At 38.1% G+C, this 23,960-nt stretch overlaps 1 protein-coding gene across 2 annotated transcripts in view; it reads left to right on the forward strand.

Moving 5' to 3' along the window:
* WASHC4 (WASH complex subunit 4) overlaps nucleotides 1–23,960 on the forward strand; it is a 50,575-nt gene that overhangs the window by 19,997 nt on the left and 6,618 nt on the right. For both annotated transcript variants that reach the window (XM_061638912.1, XM_061638911.1), the window contains exons 11-30: nucleotides 81–204; nucleotides 316–443; nucleotides 1,901–2,061; nucleotides 3,097–3,223; nucleotides 4,180–4,305; nucleotides 5,254–5,361; nucleotides 9,559–9,705; nucleotides 9,869–9,948; nucleotides 10,256–10,361; nucleotides 10,889–11,005; nucleotides 12,279–12,447; nucleotides 12,734–12,888; nucleotides 14,348–14,422; nucleotides 14,523–14,627; nucleotides 15,617–15,751; nucleotides 16,485–16,593; nucleotides 18,241–18,307; nucleotides 19,452–19,538; nucleotides 21,219–21,366; nucleotides 22,299–22,395. In XM_061638912.1, coding sequence (XP_061494896.1) covers nucleotides 81–204; nucleotides 316–443; nucleotides 1,901–2,061; nucleotides 3,097–3,223; nucleotides 4,180–4,305; nucleotides 5,254–5,361; nucleotides 9,559–9,705; nucleotides 9,869–9,948; nucleotides 10,256–10,361; nucleotides 10,889–11,005; nucleotides 12,279–12,447; nucleotides 12,734–12,888; nucleotides 14,348–14,422; nucleotides 14,523–14,627; nucleotides 15,617–15,751; nucleotides 16,485–16,593; nucleotides 18,241–18,307; nucleotides 19,452–19,538; nucleotides 21,219–21,366; nucleotides 22,299–22,395 — 2,371 coding nt within the window. The remainder of the gene's footprint in view (nucleotides 1–80; nucleotides 205–315; nucleotides 444–1,900; nucleotides 2,062–3,096; nucleotides 3,224–4,179; nucleotides 4,306–5,253; nucleotides 5,362–9,558; nucleotides 9,706–9,868; nucleotides 9,949–10,255; nucleotides 10,362–10,888; nucleotides 11,006–12,278; nucleotides 12,448–12,733; nucleotides 12,889–14,347; nucleotides 14,423–14,522; nucleotides 14,628–15,616; nucleotides 15,752–16,484; nucleotides 16,594–18,240; nucleotides 18,308–19,451; nucleotides 19,539–21,218; nucleotides 21,367–22,298; nucleotides 22,396–23,960) is intronic.

Below are 23,960 nucleotides of genomic sequence, written 5' to 3' on the forward strand. Positions count from 1 at the left end.
ATTTATTTGTAATTGTCTAATACATTGTGCTCATATTCTTTGTATCATTAATATTGTAAATTACTCTTGTCCTCTTTCAGGCTTGTATAGAACAGCAATTTGATTGCCTCAATGGCGGAGTGTCAGTGTCGAAGAACAGCACTTTTGCTGAGGAGTTTGCACATAGCATTCGCACAATTTTTGGAAATGTTGAAGCTAAGCTTGGTAATGCAAGATGGATCCTTTTTGCATTGACATTATTGTTTGTAAAAGTTGTTATACTGTTTGTCTAGTGGAAAACTTCAAAAATTGTTTTTTTGTGTGTATTTGTACAAGGTGAACCCTCAGAAATTGACCAGAGAGATAAGTACGTAGGAATTTGTGGGCTGTTTGTACTGCATTTTCAGATTTTTCGGACTGTAGACAAGAAATTTTACAAATCGTTACTGGACATTTGCAAAAAGGTGAAGATTTTGTAATTTTCCTCTAATAGTTAAATTTCACAAACAGCAAAAATAAAAATAAAAACTTTTAATAAAAATATAGGCTATTTTAGTCCTTGAAAATTAGAATGTAAGAAATCATTTTGTCATCAATATCTGGTTACTAGCTCTCTAGTAACTCCAGCTTTAAAATATTTTAGCTAGTTGGTTTTTATTGTTTGAATTTGTTGTCCTTTCTTAATTACAAAGGTTTATGTCTTATATATAGCTAAGGAGCCTACAACATTTTATCTTTATAGTACTCAAGTTGCCTTGGTATGGGATTAAGTGAAATGCTATAAGAAATTTCTTGTTGACAAAACCTGCTATTTTTCTGCCATTGCAAATATGTAGCTGCTCATGTGTTATCCACATGTAGGGCATTGCAGTGATTACTCTTATGCTGCATTCTTGACGTTGAGTCTCCTTCATTGCATGCGGTTGTCTGAAGAGAAGCCCTAATGTGCAAGCTCCTGGGACACCTCGTTGTGCGAGAGTTGTATGTTGAGGTTACTTTTTCAACAGCTGTGGTCAATGCAGGTTTATTTGAGGAAGTGGATGTGGTGCTGGGGATGGAGTTAAAAGTATGGGCCCGCTCTGATTGATCATGGGTAATGCCCTACATGTGAGTAATACATGATTTGGGTTAATAATTGCTGTAAAATTAACAGTACAGTCATAACCATGTTTACTTCGAAATAGGTGGTGTTGACCAATGAGACCTACTTCAAACTAAGTATGCTTAGAATTGCAGCCTAAATGAAACTTCGACAACCACACCTTTTTCTATTTATGCTGAGTGGAATCTGTTCCTATGTTAGGGTAACAAATAAATTACCTACATGGTAAAACAAAGCTGCCCTATCCAGGGATTTATCAGTGGTTGCATTGGTCTCTTGTTATGCCCATTAATGGCTGAAGTAGCATTGGTGCGGAATTGTCATACCTGTTCTACTTGCCTCATAAAACTCTTTTCAACCTGGATTACTAAAGCTCTTTGGTGGTACAAACATGCACTGGTACTCGAGGGATGAATCGCCTGAGCCACTAGGGAATGTGGGAGCTTAGCTGAGTCCCTCTATTCCTCCCCTTCCTTAATATGTTCTGATGGTTCTGTGCCAGGTTGACGTTGCATAGTAAAGACTCAGCAGCAAAGTCTATAATCCTAAACATACATCCATGGGAAATGGAGTGGGATTACTTAGAATTGAATTTAGACTATCCTGTTATGTATGTATACCTTAGAATACCTAATGGAATTTTAAACAGTGTATGTGTCTATAGAACAATCCTACATCTCTGAATGTGGTATAGTGAATGCATGGTTTTTGTTGTGTATTTGAATATTTTTGCCATAGAATATCAATATCAACCCTAATATGACTTTTTTCTCTTCCCCCCTCCCTTTGTTCATCCAAATTTTACTGTTGCGGCTCCAGGTGCCAGCCATTACACTTACTGCTAACATCATTTGGTTTGCTGACAACTTTCTGATGCAGAAGGTGCCAGCTGCTGCCAAGCTCCTGGACAGAAAAAACTTTCATGCCATTAAAATAAACAGGGAAAGTTTCCTACAGCAGAAGGCTCAGTCACTTACCAAGTAAGGTTTGAAGAGTGGCAGAGCTCCTTTTTCTCCTACCTGAATGTTTCTTATTTTATACATCAAAACAACAACTTGTAAACTGAAAAATTAGGAACTAGCTAAAATCCCAGTTCGTTTCAATTTATGTGGAAGCAGGTTTTGTGGCCAGGTAAACTGTTTAGGTTTGGGTGGTAATCCCCAAGACAGTGTGTTTTTGTGTGATTGTCCTTGTAGTTTTTGTGCTCTAATGGATATTACTGCTAATGTACCTGCTGCATGTGAAGTTCCAACTTTGTAATATTGTAATTCTAAGTTGTTTACATGGAAGTGATTGCCACTGGGCAATTTTAGATCCTGGACTTAATGGTCTTAAGAGTGTTGGATGACATGCGTATTACTGTAGTTATGAAACGCATAATAAACATTTCTCTTTTCCCCACCACCACTGTTCAGTTTTTAACAAATGCTTCCACATTCCTGATATGCTAGAGCAAACAGTTTTCCAGCTCTGATCAAAAGAAATGCTATTAGCGTGTGCAAATGTGTAAGATTCATTTAAATCATTGCACCTTCGTTACTAGAGGTTTGCTTCTGCTGCCCTGATGCTAAAAACAATTATTTTGGAAATTCGCCTTAGATTAATCTTATTCATCCAGGAGTTAATTTTTAAGATTATTGACTTTGGTTGAAATCAGTCGTGTTAAACTGTTATTTGCATTAACCATAATTCAAAATCCAAATCAGTGTTTGGTTTCTATTTTTCATCCTGTAAGCACTTGGGTTCATAACCTGTTTCCATGGTGCAACAACCCCTGGAGGCAGAGTGATGGCTGTTATTATGTAATTATGTTACACCATCTCAGACATTTTGCCAAATCACAAATCATATTTGGCATATATTTAGGTTTGCAAACATGCATCAAACTGTGGTGCCTAACCTGTTACAAGCCATGGTATGTCAAGTCAGACATGACAAACCACAGTTGGGCTTCCTTAACCTTGGCTTGGTGTATCTGATTGAACCATTTAATAAACCTATTTTTTTTTCTTCAGGGAGATGCAGTCATATTATGTGTTTGTGAGCTCATGGATGATGAAAATGGAATCTATTTTATCAAAGGAACAACGAATGGATAAGTTTGCAGAAGATCTCACTAACAGGTGCAACGTTTTTATACAGGTGTGTGCTAGGTTCCAAAATGACATTGTTAGAAAATGCTGCTTGCAATTAGGTTCATATTTCTTGAGCACCTTTTACCTGAGAGGAAATTGGTGAATATAAGACGGCTGACTATGTAATGCAAAGTTAATACATAACATAATTTGCTTTTTCAACCTAACTAAATATTTTAGTTATTGCTGGAATAATAAAACAATTATGAATTATATTTTGTCACTCTGTTTCTAGTTTTGGCAGATTAATAGGCTTGGTACAGATGTAATGTCTAACTGTGGTTTGGTACTGTGTAAACAAGCACTTTATTTTCTCACCCCACACACTGTGATTGCCTCACTCACCTAGTAGTTTGTGACAAATCATAGTTTGCTGTTACATCTGAGCTAGAAATTTATGCTCTGCATTTCTGGATTGTAGGATAATTACAAACCAGAGTTTCCTTGTTTTGGTGTAACAAACTACTATAGCTTGCTGCAAATTATATAGGAGGAGAGTCAAAAGGTCATTCCAGACTCATTCACGTAATGCCAAACCGGTGATGTCTGAATCAAGCCATATTCTCATACAGGAAAATAAGTGTTCTGTTTTTTTACCCTATATCAGCAGTGCAAGCACAGAGCTTTCCACGTTAACTAGGGTGAGGCACTTCATCAGGCTTCACTGCTTGCTGTGTAACAACAGGAAGTGAATGTGGAAGGGTCAGCTTTGCGTTGTTCTAAGAAATGGATTAATAAAGAAGGAATAAAGTAACTTTATTTATGTTACAGAGATCAGGAACTCGATTAATACTTTGTGTTTCATTGGATTGATGCTTGTTTGCTGTTCATTCCATGATACTTACTTCACTTGTATATTGAATTGCTGTTTTTGTGTATGATAAAACTAATTTTAGAAACAAAAAAATATTGATGCAATAGCAATGTAGTGATGATTCACTTCCCCCTCCAATTTATCTCTAGGGGTTTCTGTACGCTTACAGCCTTAGTAACATCATTAAAACTACAATGAATCTGCACATGTCAATGCAGAAGCCAATGACTAAAACCTCAGTTAAAGCATTATGCAGGCTTGTGGAACTTCTCAAAGTAAGTTGCAGTGCTCATCTCCTTAGTGACCCTAACATTTACAATAGTTCTTTGTGGGTTAGTTATGACATATATGTTTAATTTATGAGCTGGAAAGATGCAAGACATAATAGGTAAATAATAGTTCAGGTAAAACTTGCTCATCTAAATAGTATACATATCACCAGAGCGGTGTGTTTTGTGTGTCTGTAGGTCTTATTTACTCTAATCTCTTTCAGGGCAAAAGGTTCTTATTGTAATTTTGAAACAGCTTTAGGCCAGGTACTTAAACTATAATGCGTGAGTTGAAGTTCTATATGAGTGTAATTGGCACCTCAGTTATGGAGCTCCTGGAGATAAGAGCCCCCCTCACTATTGTTTTTTCAGCATCTTTTGAAGTTGTATCTCTCGACTGAGACCTTGGAGATAATTTAGGTATTGAAATGGAATATGTTGTTTTTACTCTATGAGATTGTCTCTTCTGATTTGTTAAAATGATGTAGGATGATGATAATGTTTATATTGTTTAGATTTTTTTTTATTTTTACTGTTTTATTCCACGTTGTACATTATCCAGTGCTGACTAATAATAACTGCAGCATTTAGGCCTAATTGTAATGGTGCTAGCAGTCTGTTGCCACTAATGTTCTCTTGAAAAATGCATATTTGAATGTGAACTAAAACTTTAGTATAGTTGTTTGTGATGCTAGCATGATTTGTATTTGCTAACATAGCAGTACATATAGTACACTTCTTTTGAAGTGTATATTGGTGTATAGTTGAAGGTTGGTTTCAATTGAACATTAAATATGTGTACATTGTCAAATTGTCTTTCATATCGATTGGAGCTGTTGATGAATCAGGTAAAGTAGTTCTCTATATGGAAGAACCAACAAGTATAGGAATAACTTGGTTCCATTTACTGTTGCTGAATTGTGATGATAACTCTTGTATTCTGAAATTTGGCAGGCAATACAACACACATTTTACAGAAGAAGTATGATTGTTGCTGATTCAGTAACGCACATAGTTCAGCATCTTCAGCATCAAGCTCTTAATGCTATTGCTGTAGCCAAGGTATGCAATCAAAGTTTCAGAAAGTACTTGTATAGTTAAAATTTGTAGTTTTATAACAGCTGGAATTCTTCTTTTATGCCTTTATTCATATAAACTTGCTAAAGTAGTCAACAGGTTGCTCTTGGTTTTAGACACTGCAGTAGAAAAAGTGATGCCCTATCCCTGGCCATATTCTTTTCTCTCGTGCATGTAGATGACATCAGGTGGGAGTTGAGCTTTCCCTAGTGGTCAAAGGCAGAATCAATGTTCAAGTTGTAAAGCACTTCTGGCTTTCTGTTGCTGATTCAGTCCAGTTCAATTCTGCCTTTACCCTGAGCGGTCGTACATAGTCAGCTGTCTGCTTCACCCTTGGATCAGGCCTATTTTAAAACTGTTTTCTTCTGTTCTCCAACATGTTTTTTTTTCTTGTACTGTGTGTTCCCTGCATCATGTCCTTACCCTGTAGTCTACGCTCTTTCTTTTTCTTCACCTTCTTTGTTCCTCTTTTTTAAAAAATCACAGAAGCTTACCTCCACGACCCTATCCACCCTTGCCAAAGACGTTACCTGAGTGGTTCTTCAACATCCAGTACTTCCAATACAAGATCATGCCCTTTGGCCTGGTGTCTGCCCCCAGGCTATTCACAAAATCATGATTACACTGGTGGCACACCTCTGTCTTCAGGGCATACATGTTTACTCCTACTTGGATGACCTTCTGATCGGCTCGTCCTTTCAAACTCAGGCGGCAGAGGACCTCCAGATCAGCCTGGCCTGTCTAAAGGATGCTGGTTTCCTGGTCAATATGGAAAAAAGTAATCTTTTTCCAGCACAGTGTATTACTCACATAGACATATGCTTAGGCCTCTTGGCTCACTCTCCGGATTGGATTTTCAAAATACAGTCAGCAGTGTGGTCCATTTTTCACAAGTTATTGGTGGGTCTGATGTTGCTATCACGTATCTTGGGTCTTTTGATCTCAGTGATTCAGGTTACCCCCTGGGCAAGACATCACTTGTATGCCCTTCAGTTGCTGCTCCTCCCTTTTCAGAGTGAGATTGCTACCAAGCAGCACCAGCAAATCCACATTCCCAGATCAGTCTACCTGTACTATTATGGTGGCTTCAGGAACCACACCTCCAGAAGGGAGTTCCCCTTGTAGACTGGGGCGACAGATGCATGACCCTGTGCGACAGATGCATGATCCAGGAGCTTGGTCACCAGAGGAGTCTTTCCTCCCCATTAACCTCTTGAAGTTGCAGGCTGCCTGCCTGGTGGTTCAACACTTTGCCTCCCGCAGGCACTTGGGGCAGTGTTTCTCCACAGCTACAATGTGACTGCCAAAGCCCACATCAGTTATCAAGGGGGTTGAGATCTTGGCAGCTCCAACAGGAAGCCTCATTTCTGTTCCGTTGAGAGGAACAACACCTGGACTCCCTCTCAGCAGAGCACCTTCGAGGACACGGCAACACTCAAGCTGATTGACTGAGCAGGAAACAGTTTTTCTATTGCAAGTGGAAGCTCCATCTTCTGGTCTTCCAGTTGTTAGTAGATTGTTTCAGCAGGGTTCACATGGACCTTTTTGCATCCCCAGAGAATTGACAAGTTCTCAGGTTCTTTGCCTGGTACATAGTGCCCTCAGCAGAAGGAAAGGACGCACTGGTCTTCAGGGCTCCTGTATGCTTTTCCTATGTTTCTGCTTCTGCCCCGAGTCCTGCAGAAGGTGAGAGAAGAATAGGTGACCATCCTTCTGGTAACTCTGCTGTGGTCTCGGAGGGCTGGGTCTCTGAGCTGGTCAACCTGGCGGTGACTCTACCCTGGCCTCTTCCTCTGTGCACAGGTCTGCTCTCCCAGGGCCAGTCTCTCCATTCAGATCTGGCCTGACTGGCCCTTCATGCCTGGAAATTGAGAGGCCGTGCTTCATCAAGGCTGGCTTTCCTCCATTGGTGATCGATACAGGTGGGAAAGTGGTGTTGAACTGGAGGTGGAGAAAATGAGGCACCCCATAGGAAATGTTTTAGGAAGGGATGAGATCCCAAGGGTCTGCTTGGATCATTCAATAAGGGATAGGATAAAGTAGAGGCTTGACAGTTGAGCCCCAGTGAGTGACCGTCCCAAAGGAAAAACAAAGGTTCTGTGATGTCGGCCTTCCTATGACAAAGACATGTCTCTTTACCCCAGCAAGAAAACACTCCATGTGGCCTGGTACGTACGAAAAATTGAGGAGTATTGCACTGGCTATAGAAAGCTACAAGTGGCTTACACATTTGAACAGTGTTTCTGCCTTCGACAGCTAGAGGGAGCTCAACTCCAGCCTGATGGCATTGTTACATGTACAAAGAAGAGCCATTCACAGGTAGAACCAAACAGTCTCATCTTTATAGCTTTATCACTCACTTCAAACTCAGCACCAGCCATTTGTAAGTTTTGGTCTAGCCATACATGAAAAAAAACTGATTAATGATCTCATGTCTCAAGAGAAAAGTCTTGTCTCTTTTCATTAAAGATTACAGCTCCTAAAAATTCCATAAGCTTGAAGTAAATCAGTTTAGCTATCCATATAGTCATCATTTTCAACAATGCTAGAAGTCCTTGACTTCTAAAAAAAAAATACTTGTTCACCTTTTTTAACAGAAAAATTCAAAATGGGATTTGTTAGGGTTTGCAAGTGGGATTTGTTGGACAAAGGTACTCTCACACAGCAGTTGTAACACCTAGCAAAATTCTATTAGAATCAGAATTACCTCATAATAAGAAAGGAATAAGTCTATCCACAGTGTTGAGGATACCACCATAAAGAGATACTTTGTGGTTTTCAATGCTAGTCCTACTCAGAGTAGACCAATAGACATGACTAACTTAGGTTCATTCATTTCAGTGGGTCTGCTCTGAGTAGGATTTAGTTTAGCATAGGCTGGCTGCATTCAGATGTATCGGTGTACTATGGCTTGTTTATCATGTTGATTTCTACTCTGCTGTTCATTAATTCATGATTAATGGGTTATAGCATAAAAAGTTAAGGGTGGTATCCAGTGTTAGTCATACTCAATAATAGACCCATTGACTTCAGTGGGTCTACTTTGAATAATGATTTAGTTGAATATCACCCTAATACTATTAATACAAACAAAAAAATTCATATAAAACCATTAGATACAATATCGCAGTGCAACAGATGGACAACCAACCAATGTACTACTGTCCACATCAGTTCAAACCTCTACTAATGCCTGAGCAAATAGGTGTGTTTTTAACTCATGCCAAAAGGTGAATAGTGAAGATGCCAGTTGTATATTATGTGAACAAGCCCAGGCTCCTTGTATGTGGTTCAAGGAGGAGAGCAGAATTCTGTTTTAAATAGAATTCTGTTTGTCAGTATTACATCTGAACCTGGAGAAACTGATTAGTCAACTATGATTTATTGAAACAAGTCAACTTCAAACGGTTGTTTATGATGTTAGCTTGATTCAATAAGGCATAGTTAAGATTAACCATTGTTTAGGATTCAAACACAACAGTAAACTGCAGTTAACTGAAATTGAAAGCAAAAGCTTTTGATAGCCCTCCTTGTGGTTTGTGCCAAATGAGGAGTGGGGAGGGGGTAGCATATGAGCCCAATGGTTATTTATATATTGTTAAATCATAGTTTACTGTTACATCTGAATGCACTGAAAGTATGTTTTGCATTGCTGAGAAAGTATGTACCTGATATTAATTCACATCCTGAAGTTTTCTGTTAACTATTCTGAAATAAAAGCAAAAAAGGAAGGCAAAAGCCTCAGCTGTAAAGTGAGATGTGTATTAAAATGTGAAAAAGAATATAGGTGAATGATAATTGAAAGAGAATGGCAATTAATATTTAGCACCCTGGGGACTTTTTCATTTTAAACTCTTGAGGTCCTGTTTGTTTCCAAAGGGCTTGCACTCTGATGGATTGTGTTCATTGACATTTTGAAAGCTACAAGTATAGTAGAGTCCAAACAAACCCTAAGTAACTTCATGCTTGCAAGAATGTGCTGACTATACTCAGTTTGGGATGGGGAGCAAGAAGATATTTTGGAGATAATTTTCTTGCTGAGATTTGTGTAAGGTTATCGTATGTGTATTAAATGTGGCTTAGCTTGACCCCTTAGGACAAAAAAAACAATAATAAATGCAATGCAACATTTTTTGCTGATTTTCCATAATACTAAGCCCCAAATGCTTTTTTTTTATGAAGAAAAGAGTGATTTCAGACAAAAAATACAGCGAACAGCGACTGGATGTTCTCTCTGCTCTTGTATTGGCTGAGAACACTCTCAATGGTCCTAGCACAAAACAAAGACGACTCATTATTTCCCTAGCACTCAGTGTGGGCACGCAAATGGTAAGTGCAACAGTTCCTCCTATGACTGCAATATTTATACATTCTATTAGCAGTGATCACATAGGGAATTACTTGGTCAATGATTGTGACACAAACTAAAGCTAACTCTGGTTAATACTATTGGATTGATACTCCTGTATATCTATTTTTTCCTTTCTTTCAGAAAACATTTAAAGATGAAGAGCTCCTTCCACTTCAAGTAGTTATGAAAAAGCTGGCCTTAATCAGTGAACTTAGGGAACGGTAGGTAAAGCCACAGAATGAAATAGTGCAGTCTTTCAGCACAAGACACCTACGATTGGGCTTTATTGACTCTACAAGAGTGCTATTTGTCATAATATGTGTTAGCCAGAATTGTGTGTATTTAGACATAGAATTCAGCATCTTGAGACTCTCCCATTCTCTTTTAAAAAAACCTAAATGTTTAGTCCTTATGACTGAGCATAGGCTTGAAAATGTGTTACGCTGTAAATTAAATTACTCTTTGGAATCAATGATGTTGGAATGGTAACTGCTTTCTATCTTGGTAACTGCTAATTTTCCATTCTAGAGTCCAAGCACAATGTGATTGTTGCTTCTTGTACTGGCACAGAACTGTGTTTCCAATTTATCTGGATGATGTATATGAAAATGCAGTTGATGCTGCTAGGTTACATGTAAGTAAAACATTAATCTGAAATAGGAAAGCAAGTTATATGAAACCATGGTTTGATATAATGACTCGTTAATTAACTTTGGTTAGAACAAACCACAATTTCCAAAGCTCTTGCATAATGTTGAAGGCTGCAGATGAGGGAAGGGGGAACATGCAAACTTACAGTTAATTTCTGAGCACCTAAAGCATGGTTTAGGCTATGGATGGTTTATTTTTAAGATGGATTGTTTCAAAATTAACCACAGTTTAGGATTCAGATTACATACTAAACTGTGATTAATATAAAACTGAAGTGGAAACTTCCCATCTCCTTCTGCTGTGCACAAGGAATGCACAAGCTCAAGGTTTCCTGGGGTTTGTTTTTATAATGTTCAACCATGATTTAGCATTATGTCTGAATACAGCCTTAGGATCCTGAACAATGATTGATCACTGGATTTGAATGGCCTGTGTTTGCTCACAGTACTTGTTCGCACATACTGTTGTTTGGGTTCTTTGTTAATTTGTGCCCCCACGTTTTTTTTACAGTACATGTTTAGTGCACTGCGGGACTGTGTACCAGCTATGATGCACTCAAGGCACTTGGAATCTCATGAGATCCTTTTGGAAAGTTATGACAAAGAAATCATGGATGTTTTAAACAAGGTGGTAGAGCAAGTATTGCATTTACTTTGAATAAAAAGCAGCAAAGAACAATTTTGAGAATATTTAAATCTGCTGCTGTTGAGAATTTTTGTGGGACTGTATATAGATAAGCATACCTCAGTCTAGTAGCTATTGCTATAAATATGAAATAGATTGTTTTTTCACTTAACGCAATACATTGTAGATTCATTGGGAGAAACAATACAAAACAGTATTAAATATATGAATTCTTATTAGAAGTGATCTATTACATTTCTTATAGAACTTGTGCAGTGGGAAAGAAATGCATCTTAGTATTGAGGGTAAATCAAGGCCAACCAAAGTTATACTTTTGGGCAGGGGGAAAGTGGTTAGATATTATTTATCTAACACACCCAAAGTTCTTAATAGTAGTATTGTGACTTGGCTGGTTACTCAGATGCTGCTATGTCTGGTCACATAAGCCTGTTCTCAACTAAATTTTCAATATGTCAATTGTACTTTTAACTGGTATCTTCATATATATTTCTAATATGTGAAATTATGAATAACATGGTAATATGCAGAAATTTAAAATTCTTAAAGTTAATAGAAATTCACATTCTTTATTGCTCTATTCTCATTTTTCCTCAATGATTTATCTGCTTTAATTTTATTTTAAAGTAATGTTTGTTGAGTGGTATGTCCCTTTATGAAAGTGTAGTGCTTGTATTGCTCTTTCCATTCCTGTTGTCCTTCCTCTTTCTCTTAATGTTGTATGTAGATGTAGCTTTTAGGGCAGGGACTTGTTATAGAAAATAAACACACACAATGCAAGTTTTACATTTTTAGTGACCAGTAGTGACCAAGTTTTGGGGAGAATGGTCACAAAATCTCTCTCACGCACTTTCACACTATTTATAGAGTCATTCAACTAGCACAGCAGACTTCCACTAGTGCAATGGAACTTCCCCCTCCTCTCCCCTGCACTCCCCCCCTTTTGTCATGTGCAGAGAGGAAAAGGAAGCCCCATTGTGTGAGTGGAACTCCATGTATACAAGCGTTGGATACAACTATGTGTGTGTTGTGTGTTTATAGATATTATGCACACCCAGGGCATATGTAATAGCTCACTTTTTTGTACTAATATTGAATAAAAATGATCTGATTTGGCTCTCCATCAGCGAAGCAAAATGGTCCTTTTGGGTCTCATGTTTCCATGTAGAACTGTTTTATTGAGTCGCAAGTATTTTGTGAAGATTAAGATGTTTTCACCCCATGAACATAGTGTTTGTTATGACTTTTGTTTTATCAGCACCTTCTGGACAAACTATGCAAAGAAATAGAAAAGGACCTGCGCCTTTCTGTGCACACACACTTAAAACTTGATGACAGAAATCCATTCAAAGTTGGAATGAAGGACCTTGCCCACTTCTTCTCTTTAAACCCAATTCGCTTTTTTAATCGGTTTATAGATATCAAAGGTAGGCTTTATTTAATTATTACTTTTAAAGCTTAAAGCTAAATACTTTTTTGTGTACAGTTTTCAGGCAGTAAAATCCATCCCTCCTTCTGTCCCCTCTCTGTGCTTTTTGGGGGGAGGTCTGTTGTCAACATACTGATGTGATGAGTGTAGCTCCAGAAGATACTTTTACACAGAGCATTTCTAAGGTTATCCAATTCTGAATATCATGTCTGTTGGGGTGAATCAGTTTTCCTTCTCTTGTTCTCATAACAAAAATAATTATTTCTTTTTTTCTGTTTTTACAGCCCATGTGACGCATTACCTAGACAAGACTTTCTACAATCTAACCACAGTAGCTCTGCATGACTGGGCCACGTATAGCGAGATGAGGAATTTAGCAACTCAGCGCTATGGTTTAACTATGACAGAAGCACATCTTCCTAGTCAGACTTTAGAACAGGTACATCACATTTGTGCTAGAGTTTGAATTGGATCTTTTAAAAAATCTATAGGATTTTGTGAGTTGCCAGAGTTCAGTACTTTTTGGTATTCATTGCACAACGATCCAGCCTCCTTGGCATGCAAGTGGAATCATTTATGTGCAGATTGCCCTCATTCTTTTCTAAGAGTTGGTGAATGATCAATAAATGCAAATAGGGATGTTCACAGCATTCCCATAAAAGGAAGCGATGCTTTGGATTATGCCAGTGTTTTTACAGGTCTGTTTTTATGACCACTGCATAGGGCTGGAGCCAAAGCTAGATGAGAGGAACTTTCTTCATGCAACAAAACTTTTCCATCTTACCACCCTCTTACCTGCCCTCCCTGCTACAGCCCTCTGCATTCTGAAATGATGCACAGTGCAGGACAGGAAATTGGGAGAATTTGGCAAGGATGTCTTGTTAAAGCAAAGTGTATTTATGCTCGCACAAGACATCACTGGAATCAAGCTCATTTTTTAAAATTGTAAACCATTTCACATGTTCAGCTAAGAAGCAGTATACAGATCAGTAAATGAAACTTTTGGCCCCAAAATGAAGACTTGATGGTGTGTGTGTGTGTGTAGGGGTAGGGTGGAGCAGACCTTAAATTGAGAATAACAAAAATATCTGAAGGTTAAGCTACAATTCTTGATTTCTAAACCTGCTAGTCCCAGGTTATGATTTGGGAAACCTCTAATGCATGGGCCAGATAAGGCATATGTGACTTCCCCATTTGGTCCACAACCTCATCTTACTTCTTCAATTGCTTTTGCCGCTATGAGACTTGAAAACCTACACATTGGAGCTAATAGGAAGTTTTGCGAAACCTAATTTTGGACAGGAGGCATTTTTGGTGGGTGGGTTTGCAGCAGGTCAAAGAAGGGTAACTTGCACCTTCCCCTGTGTTATGAGCCCCCTCACCAGAAATGCCCCTCCCTGTGCCACAATTATGCTTGAAAAAAGATTCCTATTGGAGGAGTAGATAGAGAGTTAGAGTGAGGGACTGGTTGTGTGTAAGTGAATGAATGGGCATGTGCAGAGTGTGTATGTGTGTGTATTTGATAGAAGAGAATGTGAGATGGCTCTGGTCTTGCTCACTTTGGCCACACCCATAGCTGACAAAGTTAGCTACAATGGATACTCTCCCCAGGCTAAAAAAACTTCCTCAGCCCTGATCTAAATGCACGTGATAGCAGCAGCCTTGCTATAACTATGGTCTAGTCATGCCTGGATGAGAGAATCACGCAAGAACTCTATACACATAATCTTGAATTCCACTGTGGAAGAAGGGTAGGGTATAAGTATAGTAATAAAAAGCCTTTCCTCTTATATAAGAGGGTTGTATTTATATGTTTTTAAATGTTTCCATTAACGGTAATTATTTGGATTTATTTCCAGACATTATGGTAGTTAAATTGCCTAACATTGTTGTTTCAGGGCCTTGATGTTCTGGAAATTATGAGGAATATTCATGTATTTGTATCCCGTTACCTCTACAATCTCAATAATCAGGTGAGGTGGGAGTATGGGTACTCTTTATAAATATAAATATTATTGTTGCTGATTTCCATTTAATAGCTATTATAATTAAATAGCAATTGTTTAATTGCAGATCTTCATTGAGAGAATTAGCAACAACAAGCATTTGAACACCATAAATATAAGGCACATTGCTAATTCCATTAGAACACACGGCACAGGAATTATGAACACAACAGTAAGTATTGTGTGTTATTCCCAGAACAGCTGCCGAGCTGGCATTTGCTGACTTCTTACTTAAGATGTCATTGTCAACAATACAAAGCAAATAGTCAGAGGAAAGTGTTTTCATCTGCTGTATTACATTGGGCACAAATAATCCATCTGAGTATATGGGAGGGGAAATTTTAAAATACACATAGAAAAATAGAATAAATAATATGAAATAAGCATTTCATTTTTCCAAATAATGATTGTAAATTTGTGTGTGCAAGAGGCCACTGGGCAGTCTTTTGCAATGGTGATGTAAGTATGACAGCCCAGCGACCTTGCTGTCTCTTTTCCCTCTTACCTTAGTGTACTAATTTCCAAACTTTGTTTGTTTATTTATATACTGCCCTCTCACAAAACATCAGGGCAGTGTACAACAACTTAATTTTGTTCTCTTTGAGTTGAAATTTCTTTCGTGTCTTAATTAAAGGCTCATATGAGCCTAAAGAGAGTTGGTTATGATGTGTCAGCCTCAGTTTTTGATGAGACTCTCTGCTCCATCTGCTGCTTTGTGTTCTTAGACCAACTAAGATTGCCCTCTGGCATTCACTTGTGCACATAACAACTTTGGATAAAAACTGCTCAGACTGGCAAAGCATATTAATTTGAGTTAGGACTATGACATAGGTGAGCTGTGGGTGGTCCTGAGTTTTGGGGCTAATTTATATATTGCCTCTTGGGTCACATTGCATCAGGAAGGGCCTAGGGTGTAACCCATGCCATGTGGTTTTAGTATGCAGATGTTACTGGTGCAGCATGGAACTTCACCAGGCCTAGTGAGTGACCATATCAGAACGGTAATGTATGAATAATATGTTACAAGATTGGGATTGTTGAACAGAATAAAAATACACACAAGTTACAGGGGGAAAGCCTGCTGTGGGGGCAGACATGCTATTTCAGTCTCCTGCAATATTGATAGTTTTTCTCATAATGTGTTGTAACACTTTTCTTCAGGTAAATTTCACGTACCAATTTCTGAGAAAGAAGTTTTATATCTTTAGCCAGTTCATGTATGATGAACACATCAAATCCAGATTGATCAAAGACATCAGATTCTTTAGGGAAGTTAAGGATCAGAATGATCACAAGGTATGTTGTTTGTGAAGCCATTGAATATTATGCTAAAAACGACAAGATTGATAGCTGGCTTCAATCTCACTTAAGATGCATGATACCAATTTTAATGTAATTAATAAAAGCTTGGTTTCTCTTTTCCTTCAGCACCACTCTTTCTGATAGCAAATGTGGCAATGAGTGCTGACAGGGTTGTATCCAAAATGGGGCCGCTGGGAAACCAGAGGGAGGTACCAGCATGCTTTAGGGGAATCCCATGGCTTTCAAAATGTAAAGGGGGCAAACCCCTCAGAATGTAGAGAATAGATGGAAAAGAGAACTAGAACACAGGGAGTGAAGGTGGAATGCTTTGTTTGGTGGGAGCATTCTGTCTAGCCCACCACCCTCATGTTAGGAGGGAGAGCACACTGCAACATTTTGTGCAGATCCCACTTTTTGGGCTGTAATCAATCTATTATATCAACAGCTATGAACCATGTTAGCTAAATGTACAGAAGCATTATATGTCTGACCCACAAAGAAATACAGTTGTAGATTTCCTGTTTAAAAATGTAGTGAGTTTTGCAGTTAAATGTTCGAAAATGTTTTTCATGGTAAATGATTTTATTAGAATGTGGTTTCATGATTTCAGTTTGTATAACACAGAAAGGGTTACTATTTTACAAGAACAAAATATATTGTGTTGGGAAACCAGAATGGGGCTGACATAGGTACTTTAAATTCCTTAATATAAAAATATTTATTTTAGTATCCATTTGAGAGAGCAGAGAAATTCAACCGGGGGATCAGAAAGCTTGGAATTACACCTGATGGACAAAGTTACCTTGACCAGTTCAGGCAACTAATAAGTCAGATAGGTATGAAATTATATTGTAAACTCAATTGTCATAATCATTTGTCAGAATGTGATTAGGCGTACCCAGTGGGATGTGATTGTTTACATTTTTTCTTGGAACAGCAGACCCTCTATATCACTTGAAGTTCCCTCAGCTTCAAAAATAGTTTATCAAGGTTGGGACAGGGTAGATGTTCAAGAAACACAAGCCTCCTTTGGCCCAAAGAAGTAGTTGTGCAATTCTTTCAATCCCAACCATTATCTTCCTGTCATTTTATGCTACCTTTTTTAAAAAAATCAGAATTAAATTCACCCGTGGGATCAGGAGGACAGCTGCTTTCACATACATGAATTTTTTCATTGTTAAAATAAGGGCTGGAATTAGCTGGATTATGCGACTTTCAGGTAGTTATAGAATTTGTGAAATGTCTTGTGGTTGAGCAAAGGTGTGATCCAGCTATAATTAGTAACCTAAATCCCATTGATGTCAGTGTTGTCCTGCGAAAGTAGCGTTGCACAGTGCCCAGAAAAAGACTAGAATCAGGTTAGCCAGAGAACATACAAACCAAGGCAGTTGAAAGATTTAATAGGCTTTATTTCCACTAGCCTGTTCTGTACATGAATTCCAGCTCTTTCTCACTCCTCTCTCAGCGTTCTACTGCACCCCCCACAGAGTGGTTTCGGTTTCCCCCCAGTGTTATATACACAAACCAAGACCTTGCCAGAAACATCTGCTCCCTTGGCCTTGGCTATTCTCTCCTGCTGGATTAACTCAATAATCACTGGTTTTCCACAGTCTTTATGGAACACATACATCACATACTCCTGAGTGGTACAACAGTCAGTGGGAGATTCAAAAACATAATCACTAGAATCCAGAAGGTCTCAGTGTTAGCTATATCATCCCTTGTTTTCATCAGCACAGAGTTTATTGCCGCCCTGGGATCTTTCTGGGAGGAAGGGTGGGTTATAAATTTAATAAATAATAATACTTCATAATAAATATCTTTCTTGAATATCACATCAGGCCCAGCATTGGTTACATGGTAAACACTTCTAAAATGTAGTCTACCTAAATAAAAGATAAATCTGGCCAAAATCAAGCACTTTGAAGTCTTATGAATGGCAGTGGACGAGATTAAACACATTGGCTCAATACTGCCCATAATTTCCTAATTAATTAAGATATGGCAAAACAGGCATGTTAGTCTTCATTATGGCATGTTCTGCAAAGTGTACTACTTATGATTGCTAATGTATTCTTATAATATATGACTTGTGTGTTTAGAGGTGAAATAGTATTGTTTGTGGGTCGTGGGAAGATACAACTTTGTTAGATGTCTCCAGCACATTTTAACTTTTATTTTTTTATTTATTATTTAATTTGTATCCCGCCCTTCCTCCCAGCAGGAGCCCAGGGCAGCAAACAAAGAGCTAAAAACACTTTAAAACATCATAAAAACATATCTTAAAATACGTTAAAACAAAACAGCGTTAAAAACATTAAAAAACAACTTTAGAAAGGTTAAAAACATTATTAAAAAACATATTAAGCAATTCTAACACAGATGCAGACTTTCTAAATGTACTTTGTGTCATTACATTCTAAAGGTTCAGATATTTAACTGCAGATGCTCAAGTTTCTTGTTTTCTGTATTTGTTTTTAAAGGGAATGCCATGGGCTATGTCAGAATGATAAGATCTGGTGGACTTCACTGCTGTAGTAGCGCAATTAGGTATGCACCAAAGATTTTGGCTTATCTATCCATGTTTCTGCAAAGCAGAGGTGGGAACCTGTATCCCATGGACCACATGCAGCCCTAGCCTCACCCTCTGGACACTGCGGGACTCTCTTGCATTATTGACCATCCCTTGGGAATCTTGTGTGTGTGTGTGTGTCTGAAATAAGGGAGGGAGATTGGTTGGCAGAGAATGAGTGCACAGTGCAAAGCTGTGAACTCTGCCTATGCTTAGTTCTGTCCCCACCTGCCACCAGTATGGTGGGGGAACTTGGCTCTCAACAGAAAAAAGGTTCTCTACCCCTGCTGTAAAGTCTTTACAGCTTTCTTTTGGTCTGATTTCCCTTTTTGCAGTGTGGCTTGCTGGTAATGGATGAACAGCAGTCCATCACAACTGCACACGTGTAGCACAGCTGTATGCAACGGTGTATGAGTAGGGGTATAGACAGAGTTGTTCCGGTTCCTTACCATGAAAATACTGTGCTTAGAACAAATTATGCTTGTCTGTTTAGTAATGTTAACTTATTTTATATAAAAATTTTTATGATAAACTTGATTTTTGAAGCTTGTCAAGAAAAAAATTGCAAGGAAAGGTTTGGGTGCAGGTCATAAGGAATGTCTAAATATAGTGATGAGAACAGGATAGGGAAGAGCATAATATCTCTCTGCAAACTTGATGGCTGGAATACTATTTTGTTTACTTTATCTAAATCAAGTCTGCAGCAGGGTACAGATTCAATGTGAAGTCTCATGAGTCAAACAGCTTGGGCATAATCTCTCTAGATTATAAAATAACTGTCACTTATTATTATGCAAGGCTTTTGTCTCTGTAGTTGGGCAGTTCTGATGGCTTGCATCCACTGTCTCATTCTCTCTCTCTCTCCCCTCCGCCCCACTCATCACCCTTGGTTTGGCAGGAAAGCCATTCAAAGGAATTTGTGTGCCAGAGTATCAAGCCATGTGAAGAGCAATTTTAAAAAAAAAAGTTGGTGGAGTTTGTGTAAAAATATAAGCAAGTGCATGGAGATTTAAATAACAGAAATAAATCAATGTAATCAATGTAATAAATAGGACGCTTAGTGTTTGTATATATATGTATTATGATATATAATTGTGTATGAACCTTACATGAAACTTACAGGTTTGTTCCTGATCTTGAAGATATCGTTAATTTTGAAGAACTTGTGAAAGAGGAAGGTCTCTCGGAAGAAACATTAAAAGCAGCCAGGTAGCCTACTGGAAGCATGTACAAGATTCTTGCCTGCACTGTTCCTTTAAGAAGTCTCTCAAATGAAATGAAATTGTGACTGAGTTTCTAGAGATTTGTGAAAATGCTCCGCAGAGCTTAGTTGCCCAGAAGCAACCATGGGAGCAGCCTGTTGCCTTCAGGTCCTGCTTGGGAACTTTCTGGGAGACAGCTTGTTGGCTGCTCTGGGTGGAAAGAAGGAAAGATACTGAACTAGATCCAATACAGCAGGGCTCTTTTTATGTTCTTACCATTTATAGCAATTTAAACCATTCATGTCTTCCTTGGTAAAATACACAGAAGGCAAAAGATCCATTATCAAATATCCTGGTTGTTTTTATTTGTACTTTAAAGTAGGCTTAAAGTTTTATCAGAGCAGTGGCACTGGGGAAGCTTTTTTTTTTTTACCATTCCTCTTGCACCACTTTCCTGATCTAAATAAAACCCACAACCTAAACTATTGGCCTCATTGTTAGAATAAACACAGGTAGAAATAAAAGCATTTAATCACCATATCTCCTGTATCATCTGTAGCTTGACCTCTATTACACCAATCCCTAACTAGCTGCCATTTTACGCGGCTACTTTCTGAAATCACTTTTAGGTGCTCCTTTGTCAGGTCAGTATCACAATATAATGTCATACAATTAGAAATTAAGTGGTTATTGAGAAATATAAAACTGAATATATCGCCCTCTGTTTAGAGCTCTTCAATCTGTTTCTTTAGCAAAATCAAGCAAGGCTTGTCAGTGCTGAAGACTGTTTGTCAGCATCATATTACCTTGACGCATTTAATATTGCCTTGGTTCATTTCACATAAAACCCTGGAGAAATAAAACTTTGATTTGTTTAAATAGAGACTGTTACAGTAATGGTATAATATGAATATTCTTTACTGAATACTGAATTTTTTTGTCAAATTGTTTTGGGGAAAGAATCTTACTATTTAGAGAATAGGAATGGGCTGTGATTAACAGTCTAGTTCAGATTCATTTCACAAACAAATCTTAAATGCTGCGTTAGCTCATTCAAGATAAACGACCAATGGTGATGCTTTCTATGCTGGTAGAACATTTTCTGTTTAATTAGCAGTTTCATAGTTATTAGAATTTATTAGAGTTGTATTACTTGATCCTCCTCATGGAGGCCAGATACGTTTTCTTGTTTTAATTACCAACACTACAGATGCATTGCTGTGGGTTTGTCTACATGCAAGAGACAATCTTGGCACTCTCATGATAAATGTTTGCTTGGGAGTATTCCCCATAGATTTCAGTGGAACTTATTTCCAAGGTAATGTCCTAAGCATGGCGGTTTTGCACAGCTCTTGTGACACAAACTGATTAGCAGAGATGTCTAACAATGCGCTGCTGATACCCATTCCTCCTCTAAAGTACTTTACCATGGATCCAGTGTAAAAAAGGAACCTGTTATGAATATGTGGAACCAAAAGATGTGTGAAAGCTTCAGGAGAAGCAATAAGGGTCGTTAAGGAAGATTCAAGTGTTCTTTTAAAGTGGTTCTTAAAATTATCACAAAACTATTAGTATGCCTTTGCCTTTACTTCCTTGCAAAATTATTGTCTAATGAATAGATAGCTTTAACGTAGAATATGATCAAAACATTTTCCCTTTAAACTTCAAGTATATCTCTGTTTTACAGGCAACTGGATTCTGTACTTAGTGATCTCACACGCAATTCTGCAGAAGGCACAGAGTATTTCAAAATGCTTGTGGATGTGTTTGCTCCTGAATTTCGCAGTCCGAAGAACATACATCTGCGCAACTTTTATATGATTGTTCCCCCACTGGTTAGTTTTTTATTATTCGATTGATTTAAATAAATCACATGTGCAGAAAGTGCTTCTGTTGAAACAGCTAAATTTTTGAAAGGTTACACATTAAGTTTATTAAACCACCACATGAAGCCCCCAACTTGGCTATGGGTACCTATGGACAAATGTTGTACCTACAATAATAAAAAGTACATGGGGAGGGGAATTGCTCAATGAAAGAGCATGTCCTTTTCATGTAGAATGTTCCGGATGTAACCTTAGCATCCCTTGTTACAAGGTTTCAGGTAGCTGGACTGGGAAACCCTGTGTCTGAGGGTCTTAGAGCAGCAGGCAGCCAGTAAATGGGTAGATGAACTATTAGTCTGACTCTAATATTGAAACAGATAATAAGCTCATATACTAAATATTTTTTTAAAAATTACTTCTGCTTCAGTCAAGTCATTCTCCAAAAGTTAAATGCACTTGAGAGGCTTTGACAAATATACAATATTTATTTATTTATGTAGGCAATTTATATACTGCTTATTTTTAAACAAATCTGGTTTACAATATTGGTTAAAATTTCAAATTAAAAAAACCCAGAATATTTTCACATTCTATAAAACACATTCTCTTTAGCATCAAAATAAACATTACACATAAAAATCAAAATACAAGGAAATTTCAAAAATACAAGGAAAATTCCACATTGTAAAATATAGTAAACCACTAGACAGAATATCATCTAAACAGAGGAAAATAAAATATTATGAATGAATTCCACATTTTTAAACAACATAATTGGCAGCTTAGATACCCATACAAATAATGCATCTATGTGGTAAGACCTTATGCAGTCTTCCTGTCTTTTAGTTTGGTATTAATATTTTGCTTTTATTAAATTCATAAAGCTTACCTTATCCAGGAACTTACTGCCTTTGGAACAACTCCTTGTGTCTTCTTTTTAGGCTCTCAACTTCATAGAGCATTCAATCAGCTGCAAGGAGAAATTGAATAAAAAAAACAAAGCTGGTGCAGCTTTCACTGATGATGGTTTCGCCATGGGTGAGTTCAGGAACAATGTTCAGTCTTCCAGCACGAGCAGCATTCCTTCTGTCTTTTGAAGAGGTAGCATGGACTACCATAGATTGCAGATTTTGAGGTTTTATATGGAAGGGGTCATAGCTCAGTGTCAGATCACATGGTTTGCATGCATAAGGTCCATGTTTAATCCGTAGCATCTCCAGTTAAAGGCTCTCAGGTTGCAGAGTTGTGAAAATGATATGTGCCTGAGACCTTGAAGAGTCTCTGCCAGTCAGAGAACTGTTCTAGGTGGTCCAAAAGTCTGAAATGTATAAAACAACATCACATGTGATTGTATATGGCTTTCTGCTGAGTGTATATAATGTACACGTGACAGAATATATTTTTATACAGGAAAGATGCATCCTTAGCTAGAGTGTCAGTGAAAGTTTGAGTAATAGAGTGTTGAGGGTAATAAAGAAGAGGGTTTAAAATTGTAGTCATCTCAGCAAATGATTTAGTGGGCTTTGCTGTGGCTGTTTCTCCCATTTGTAGTGGGGTTTTAAGACTACTTAAGTGCTCCTGGCAAATGTTTCACATGTGCAGTTTCTCCTTTCAGACTGTTATCAAGCAAATGACTGTACCCAATTGCTTAAGTGCACCTAAGGCAGACTTGAATGCATTTTGGCAATTTGTCATTTACTTCCTTACCATACTCTTTACATTTTCACCATACACTTTCCCTATGAATAGAGATGCAAAATTTGATAGTGGGCCATTTGTGGACCGTGAAAGAGACAAATAATTGGGTGTTAGAACAAATTAAACCAGAACTATCATTAGAAGCTAAAATGATGAAACTGAGGTTATCATACTTTGGACACATAATGAGAAGACATGATTCACTAAAAAAGGCAATAATGCTGGGAAAAACAGAAGGGAGTAGAAAAAGAGGGAGACCAAAACAGAAATGGATTGATTCCATAAAGGAAGCCAGAGACCTGAACTTACAAGATCTGAACAGGGTGGTTTATAACAGATGGTCTTGGAAGTCGCTGATTTATAGGGTCGCCGTAAGTCGTGATTGACTTGAAGGCACGTAACAACATAAATATTGACACATACCACATGTCAGGCCCCCTCCTGTCAGGATCCCACCTCAGGCGCCACCTGCTAGGATCCCGCCTGTGGTCACCGCCTTGTCACGATCCCACCTCAGGGTGCTGGTCTTTAAACAGTTCTCTCACCGGCTCTAGGAAAGATCTCTCAAGATCCCACTGCTAGGCAGCACCACCAGGCACTCCCTGTAAAACAATATTGCCTTGAGACTGTGCTTTAGTCTCCTCCTGGCTTATTGCTACTTTGTGTCTGGGTGCGCTTGCAGGCCACAACCCCCCTGTATATTTGTGCCTATAAAGAATACAGCCCTGGGTTGATCTGGATACCTGATGATGTTACACTATCTCTTCACCGCTGCCACCATTGATACTGTTTCCCAACCTTGGTATATGCACTGCCCACCCTTCTGGTCTGTGTAACTCAGCCAAGGATCAGGCGTTCTGGTAAACCAAGAAATATTTATTTACATACACAGGGAATAACAAGAT

This window comes from Rhineura floridana, chromosome 8 (assembly GCF_030035675.1).
Source record: "Rhineura floridana isolate rRhiFlo1 chromosome 8, rRhiFlo1.hap2, whole genome shotgun sequence".
Classification (NCBI taxonomy): domain Eukaryota; kingdom Metazoa; phylum Chordata; class Lepidosauria; order Squamata; family Rhineuridae; genus Rhineura; species Rhineura floridana.